We start from the raw sequence: 8,015 nt of genomic DNA, 5'->3' as shown, positions 1-8,015 counted from the left end.
CTGTTATATACTGTGGTTGTTTAAGCAATGTCAAGTTGCTATGTACTGCAAGTGAAGTTGTTATGCAATGAGATGTTTAATTAAGTAGAAATGTTTTCCTCTCTGTTGCATTCCACAAAATTATAGTAGCATAAGAGAGGACACTTCTCTCTATATGTATAGTAGCTAGCGTCGACCAATCACGGAGATAAGAGAGGACACTTCACTCTATTAGCTAGCTAACACAGTATGAAACCCCTAAATTAACCCTCCAAAACCCCTAACCCCTTCCCCCCCCCTAAAAAATCTCCAGCTCCTGCCAGCTGCTGACGCGTGGAGGCCTATTCGTCCCTGTTGGTATTACCAACTGGCACTAAAGGTCCTCCTGGCTGAGTGCCCCACAGCGGCCACGTGGAGCCCTTTTGTCCCGGTTCGTAAGTGAACAGGGACTAAAGGGTTTGGGATTTAGTCCCGGTTCCTGAACCGGGGCTAAAGGGCCTCTGGAACCGGGTCAAATGAGTCGTTTCCTACTAGTGTAGCCGCACGCCCCAATATATTGAATGGGAGGGCCTGATTTATGGCGGCAATCCAAATTATTTTTGGGACTTAGAGGCTTTTAGGGGTCGGTTAGACATGTGTGTTTTGTTGTTCTTGGGAGACTTAGAGACTTTTTGGGATGGCCTCACATATCAAAACATTGTGGATGCTGCGAACCAATCTGTGGTTGGATGGTTAGACGGATAGTGGTATCCCAGCCCAGCAGAGTTCATGTCCTGATACTCGCATTATTATTCCTGAATTTATTTCAGGATTTCCGGTGATGCGCTTTCAGTCGAAGGAGATGTTTCCATCGACGACGAGGCGCCTACGGTGACTTCGTAAATCTCAAGATGATATGCCAGTTCAGTTTCTCGAAGGTGCTCATAGGGGTAGGGTGTGTGTGTTCTCATAGGGATGAGTGTATGCGCGTATGTATGAGTGTTTGCGTTTGTACTGTGTTTAAAAAAACATTGTGAATGCTCTATGTTGCAATCACGAGAAAGCGAGGCAGTGTCTAATGGCATATTGGGGAAACGCCATGTACGCGATCCAGATCTCCACTCCGTCATCCAAATATATAGTTTGGTCACCCATTCAGCAACCAATGTTGCATAGCACTGAGGACTCAGATGCCACGTGTGCCAGAGATTTGGCAGCCTGCCGCAGCCATGGTACACATCGCCACTGGACCGCGGATGGTCGAAGAGGGAGGAGAAGCTTCCGTGGTCGATAGTGAAGGCAAAAAGGCGTTGCGGGAGCTCCGCACCAAGTGGAGGTGTAAGAGCAAGTCCAGCAGTTCCCCCATCCCCTCCCTCATCGTTCTTTTAGGGGAACAGAGCAAAAAAATTGCTTCCAGCAGTTCCCCAATCCTCTCCCCGTTTTTCTTGCCTCCCCCAAATCGTCCTCTCTCTCCCCTCTATGTAGGGGAACGACGACCTCCCCGATCCCCTCCCCGACTCGCTGGACGAGGCAACGACTACGCCCGGAAAACTCCCTCCCGCCACCACGCCACTGCCGTCGCTGCATCATCAGGTTCGTTTCTTCCTTGATTTTCTCTCAGGTCTGAGCAAAATAGAGAATCTAGGGGAGGGAGATAGGGCGCCGCCGGGCAATGGAGGAGGGTCGCGGCTGCGGTGGCTGGGGGAGGGGCGCGGCTGCCGTCGCTAGACGAGGGGAGGGGCGTGGCTGCCGCCGGGCAGTGGATTCTGCGGGGAGGGGCGCGGCGGCAGTGGATAAGGGGGTGGGGGTTTGCTGGCCTGTATCAAAGGTTGGTTGATGCGTGCGTGCATCAGAGAGCAGCTAGCAGATTTTTTGTAGAAAAAGGAGCAGCTAGTAGATGTGTGTTGCCAGAAATTTTTCTACATCAGAGAGCAGCTAGCTAGTGTAGATGCGGCTACATGGGTGATGTGTTGTCCTCTTTTCCCCTAAAATAGTGATGATGTTGCTGATTGCTGCAAATTTACATGGAAAATAGAGAGCTAGCTTGCTAGAATCTATGCTGCTGCTATTGCTAGTTATTTGAGTTTAATCTCAGTGTACCTTTGTTTTTGTTACAGATTTTGGTAATGGACGATCAGAGTTATTTTGATCTTTTGCAAAATGATGTCGGATTGAATGATTTGCACTGGACCGAAGAACAACATGTCGATCTTGAAGGGCCTGAAGAACAACAAACTGATCTTGAGGGGCATGACGAAGAACAAACTGATCTCGAAGGGCCTGCAGAACCTACCCCTCCTATGACAGCAAGGTCTTCGAAAGCAAAGGCGAAGAAAGTAAGCGCTTCCAAAGCAAGTGCTTCGAAGAGGCAAAAGAATTTCAGCAAGGCTGAAGACTTAACTTTGGTGGATGCGTACCTCGAGATAACTCAAGATCCAATCATAGGAGTAGACCAATCTCGTGATTGTTATTGGAAAAGAATCGATGCTTACTTCCATGCCAATAAATCTGAAGACCATGGTCGCACACAAGGTTTTATTCAGCATCGTTGGGCTATTATTCAAGAACAAGTGAATAGGTTTTGTGCATGTTATAGTCAGGTCCAGAATAGGAACCAAAGTGGGATGACACGTGAAAATAAGGTAACAAATATGCTTTGCATGGTTCCTGTTTTGTTCATATCTTTGTTGTGCTGATGCATATGTATTAATGTAGCTATGTCAAGCGATTGTTCTCTTTGCCAATGGAGACAAGGCAAATAAATCATTTGGATTGATGCATTGCTTTAATAAGTTGGAAGACACCGAGAAGTGGAAATCTCGGCCCCAGAAAAAACAGAAGACATCCTCCTTGGATACTCCTAATTCATCATCTGCTAGTTTGTTTGAGGATGAAGCTACATCTCCCTCTAAAGTTGTCCCCAAGAAAAGGCCACCTGGAATCAAGAGGGCTAAAGATGCAGCATGGCGGGCTCAAAGTTCTTCCAGTACAGTTAATAGTAGTGCCATGGAATCATTTGGGGGTATCTTGGAGACAAGGGAGTCAAAAAGACAAGAGCGATTTGAGCTCATGATTGCAATGGACAAACAGAGAGAAGAAGATAGGTTGGTAGAAGAAAGAAAGAAACTTGCAATACAAGAAAAAAAGATGGAATTAGAAGAAGAAAAGATACGAATCATGAGAATGGCGGAAGAACGCATGATGGGGGCTGAAGAAAGCAAAATAATGAGCATGGACCTTAGTGGCATGGATGAGCAAGAACAAGAATTCTACAAATTAAGGAAGAGCCAGATCATCAACCGACATCGTAACTCGTCGGCTTGAGCTATGTGTTGTAATCTGTACTACTTATTATCTTTGAACCATTTGGATGAAATGTGTCTTGTAATCTGTACTACTTATTATCTTCGAACCATTTGGATGAAATGTGTCTTGTAATCTGTACTAATTATTGTCTTTGAACCATTTGGATGAACTATGTGTAGTAATCTGTACTATATCTCTGAAACATTTGGCTGACTATGTTAGCTAGATAATTGCTTCCATTATTTAGAAAATGATACAGATAGTGCTTACACTCCCATTATAATTGAAAAACAGTACACACTTGCATAATCTAAAATGGTGACATAGACTACATTATTGAAAGCTACATCAGTCCACGGATCTGCCACAGGTGCTCAACTAGATCAACTTGCCGCTGACAGTGAACTTGTTTGTCTCGAATATCACTCTGAGCTTGAAGAAACTGAGTCAATGTAGCCGCCTCTCGGTGAGAAGGTGTCACTAGTTCTCCCATGTTATCGTAGCGGTAGTCTACACGACTTCCACGCTCATCTTCTATTATCATGTTATGCAGGATGATACAAGCTTTCATCACTTCTCCGAGTGTCTCCAGATCCCAATACCTTGCCGGTCCACGTACAATAGCAAAACGAGCTTGCAGAACACCAAAGGCTCGTTCGACATCCTTCTGACATGCTTCTTGAAACCGGGAGAAATTTTTGTTCTTCTCACCTTTGGGATTTGGAATTGTCTTTACAAATGTTGCCCACTGCGGATATATGCCATCTGCAAGGTAATACCCCGTGTTGTAGTTGTGTCCATTGATGGTATAATTCACTTCTGGAGCATGCCCTTCAACTAGGTTTGCAAACACGGGTGAACGGTGGAGGACATTTATATCATTATGAGATCCTGGTAAACCAAAGAAAGAATGCCAAATCCAAAGGTCTTGTGAAGCAACGGCTTCAAGAATGACCGTGGGTACGCGTTTATGGCCAACAAAAAAACCTTTGTGTGCAGTAGGGCAATTTTTCCACTTCCAATGCATGCAGTCGATGCTTCCAAGCATACCCGGAAACCCCCTTTGCTCTCCAATTGCAAGTAATCTAGCAGTATCTTCAGCATTTGGAGATCTCAGGTATCGACCCCCAAAGACCTCGATCACAGCACGCACAAATCTTCTAAGATTTCCTAAAGCGGTGGACTTTGCTAGCCGACAATACTCATCAGTAAGATCAGCTGCTATCCCATAAGCTAGGATTCAAAATACTGAGGTCAATTTTTGATAAGGATGTAAACCAGGAACACCAGCACTATTTCTTCTCAGGGAAAAATAGCTATCATGTGCCTCTATAGCACTTGCTATGCGCAGAAAAAGAGGACGATGCATTCTATACCTGTGAAGAAAAACTTAAATGAGACATGAAGAGCAACTACTATGGTGAAAACGAAATAGATGCACCAATCTCATACCTATTGCGAAACATCCTTGCCTTGAAGGTGGGGTTCTCTGCAAAATAGTCCTTGTGGAGATTCTGAAAGCGTTCCGCAAAATCGCGCTGAAGAGATTGACGTCCCGGTTGTGAACCTCCATGTCGTGGAGCATCCAACCGCGCTTCTTCTTCCTCTGCTACAATTGCAGCCATCATGAGTTCCTCATCTTCGGAGGAGGAATCTTCGCAAAACTGTCGGGCCAAACTTCGACGGTGACTCATTTCGTTGTGGAGAGATGGCAGAGAGATGGCGCAAGAGAAGTAGAAGAGGAGGCACGATCAGGATTGTGATAGATATGAGGGGTGATCATGTATTTATAGGGCTGAAACTAGCCGTTGGAAAACTAGCTGTTGGAAACTAGCCGTTGGTACTTATGAAATATTCTTAAAATATAGAATAAGGGAGATGTTTGAGGGAACTGCTGGAGTTGAGCAATTTTTAGGGGAGAATCTTTTTAGGGGAATCCCCTGTTTTGAGATATAGGGGAGAAATTTTAGGGGAACTGCTGGACTTGCTCTAACGCCTTGATCTCTTGATTGAGAGTGTCCATGAGTAGTCAGGAGGAAAGGGCAGCAAAGGGTTGAGACTTGCTGGGAAGAAGGTGAGAACAAAGAACAAGATGACGAATTCAGATTTCACTTCATTGAATTTTTTTGAGTGGCATTTCACTTCATTGCGTAACCATTCACCATACATCCACTGGTTCTTAAATAGCCACACGCTTAACGCCACACCCTTACGCGACCAATAGACCCAAGACACTTACCACAATTCATTGTCGTGTTGTGCGGGTGTGACGAGAGGCCGATGCGAGTATGAACTCATGGAGGAGCCGGACGAAACAGTTATGGTGCGAGGGGTGTAGGCGCGCGAGCTGGTTGATCGTGGGAGACGACGACGCAATAGGTAGGAATGTGAGGCCATGTCAAATTTTTATTGTTCGGCGTAGCTCCGCTCTCTTGAGTGCGGGGCAGGAGCGATACCGAACATGCCCTCACAATGCCACGCTGGCCGGGAAAGCATCGTGGCGGCCATCCAACAGTTTTTTTTTTCAAACGTACTCCCGGCCACCCCCTGTCCTGAACCACGCCCACAGAGCCACCACACAAACGCCACACACACTCGCATCTCTCGCCGTGCACCGCGTCCACGCAGAACCCCCGTAGCGTCCTCCTCCCCAACTTCTTTCCCGCCACCAGTGCCTTATCCACCAGCGGCGAGGCCCCGAGTTGCTTCAGTCTTCGATCGATCGGTCGTGCTCTGAGAGCACTGCTCCCCGCACGCCCCAATGTCCGCCTCCGATGACCTCGTCCATCGGATCGCCGCCTTCTTCCCGCTCCCGCCGCCCCCGCAGAAGCAGCAGCTCTCCGGCGTCGCCGCGGCCGTCCTCAGCGCGGGCGGCCGCCTCGGCCGCGCCGTGGGCGACGTCTTCCGCCGCCTGCGCATCGACGACGGCCTCGACATCGCGTACGCACGCCGGAAACGTAGGATCGTCCCCGGCAGAGGCGGCGCGCGGAGCAAGCAGGAAGGGATCGCCGTTGGCGGCGATCGTCCGGCCGTAGGTGGCTCCGGGAGGTTCGCGCGGTCGCAGGGGAGCATGGTCCTGTCGGCGGCGTTCGACAGCCGGACGAACGACGTGGAGAGCTCCGTGGCGGCCCGCGGCGACCTGTGGCGCGCCGAGGCATCGCACTCCAGCAGCGGCAGCGGCAGCAGAGGCGGCGGTGACGGCGGCGCGGCGCCGCTGTTCCTGGTGCAGCTCGGCCCCGTGCTCTTCCTCCGCGACACGACGCTGCTCTTCCCGGTGCACCTCTCCAAGCGCCACCTCATCTGGTATGGCTTCGAGCGCAAGGTAAACAACTGACGAACACACTGAATCTAAGATCTTATCTGCACAAAGAAGAAGCTAGGAGCAATATCTGACATGTGTTTGTGTGCAGAACGGAGTGCACTCGGTGTGCCCGGCGTACTGGACAGCTCGCCGGAGATGCTTCTTCATGTCGATGATCTGCCTCAACCCGTTTGCTTGCGTGAGTTCAATGAGCATTCTGAATTTGCTGTCCTGAATCCTGAATTCGTGATGATGAGCAGTTAATTTCGACACTGTCTTTGCCTGAACTTTCTGTTTGAAAACAATTGAGCAGTCATTCATGGACATGCAATTCCCCAACGGGCAGCTCAGATACGTCGCCGGCGACGGGTTCACGGCGCGTGGCTTCCTCCCCATCGGCGGCGGCGGCATCGTCCAGGCCCACGGAAAGTTCCCAGGGGAGAAGAGGCTCAGCTTCTCCTACAAGGTCTGCACCCTACCTACCTGATCTCGATCTCAAAATGTGCATCTGCATTTTCTGCACAAACCACAACCGAAACCCGAGAGATGATCTGAGCCGTTGCTGTGCAGAACGGGAGCGGGGGCAGCGTCACCCCGACCGTCCAGTGGCCGGACCGGTCCCTCTCGCTGGGGCTAACCCAGGTGCTCTCCTGGAGGAGGTGCGGCCTCATGCTGCAGCCAGCGCTGCAGCTCAGGCAAGTCCACTTGCTTGCAAGTTGCAGCCCCTCTCTGTTTCTTGCCACATTATGCTGCAGTTGATCTTGTTTGGAATGGGGATCACATAACTAAGCTGGCCAATGCCATGGTGTCTCTTTGTGATGAACAGCGTGTGCCCCACGTTCGGCGGGAGCCGGTCCGGGGTGTCGACGGAGCTGGTCCATTCAGTTAGCGAGGAGGCCAGCGTCGCCTGCGGCTACTCCCGCACCGCCTCTCCCTCCGCCTACGCCTCCGTGTCGGTCAGTCTTCTCCATTGATCAACCATTTTCTTACCGTTGAGCTACATTGCACACTTTGCATACTTTTGGATGAACACATGGGTGCATTATTGGGTACACATGGTTTACTTCGTGATTCAACCCTTGTAAGTAGATGGTAATCAATTGATCTTGTTGTTCGTGTGTGCAGCTCGGGAGATCAAAGCTGAATGGCGGCGCGACGAGCTCGGGGCTGGTGTTGAGAGTGGACGCACCGCTGCACGGTTTTGGGCGGCCATGGTTCTCCATCCAGATGAACAGTGGGCTCGAGTTCTGAATCTTTGATTGTTGCAAAGGTAAATACTACGAGGCGGCATTGCGTCTCGACACAGGCATGTATAGTCGATGCTAGTTTTGTACATATGGCTTCAGAGAGGACTGGAACAGACTCTTTATATACATGTTACAAACAACTTACAAATCCTATGATTGGCTGAAACTGTGGAAAAGAACCATGAAATTTACACGGTCAGATA

The 8,015-nt window shown here is 49.3% G+C and overlaps 2 protein-coding genes across 2 annotated transcripts; both read left to right on the top strand.

Moving 5' to 3' along the window:
• Positions 1–1,187: 1,187 nt before the first annotated feature.
• Positions 1,188–3,310, top strand: LOC119336984 (glutathione S-transferase T3-like). The gene is made up of 4 exons (XM_037609075.1): positions 1,188–1,337; positions 1,444–1,551; positions 2,076–2,600; positions 2,674–3,310. The coding sequence occupies exons 1-4, from the start codon at positions 1,188–1,190 to the stop codon at positions 3,280–3,282; spliced, it is 1,392 nt and encodes a 463-aa protein (XP_037464972.1). The 3' UTR covers positions 3,283–3,310.
• Positions 3,311–5,945: 2,635 nt separating this feature from the next.
• Positions 5,946–8,015, top strand: LOC119341799. Its single transcript, XM_037613652.1, has 6 exons — positions 5,946–6,586; positions 6,675–6,764; positions 6,879–7,031; positions 7,136–7,260; positions 7,392–7,521; positions 7,691–8,015. Exons 1-6 carry the CDS (start codon positions 6,026–6,028, stop codon positions 7,814–7,816), a joined length of 1,185 nt encoding a protein of 394 aa, XP_037469549.1. The 5' UTR covers positions 5,946–6,025; the 3' UTR covers positions 7,817–8,015.

Source organism: Triticum dicoccoides, chromosome 7B (assembly GCF_002162155.2).
Source record: "Triticum dicoccoides isolate Atlit2015 ecotype Zavitan chromosome 7B, WEW_v2.0, whole genome shotgun sequence".
Classification (NCBI taxonomy): Eukaryota; Viridiplantae; Streptophyta; class Magnoliopsida; order Poales; family Poaceae; genus Triticum; species Triticum dicoccoides.
This window is presented reverse-complemented; position numbering and strand designations above follow the sequence as displayed.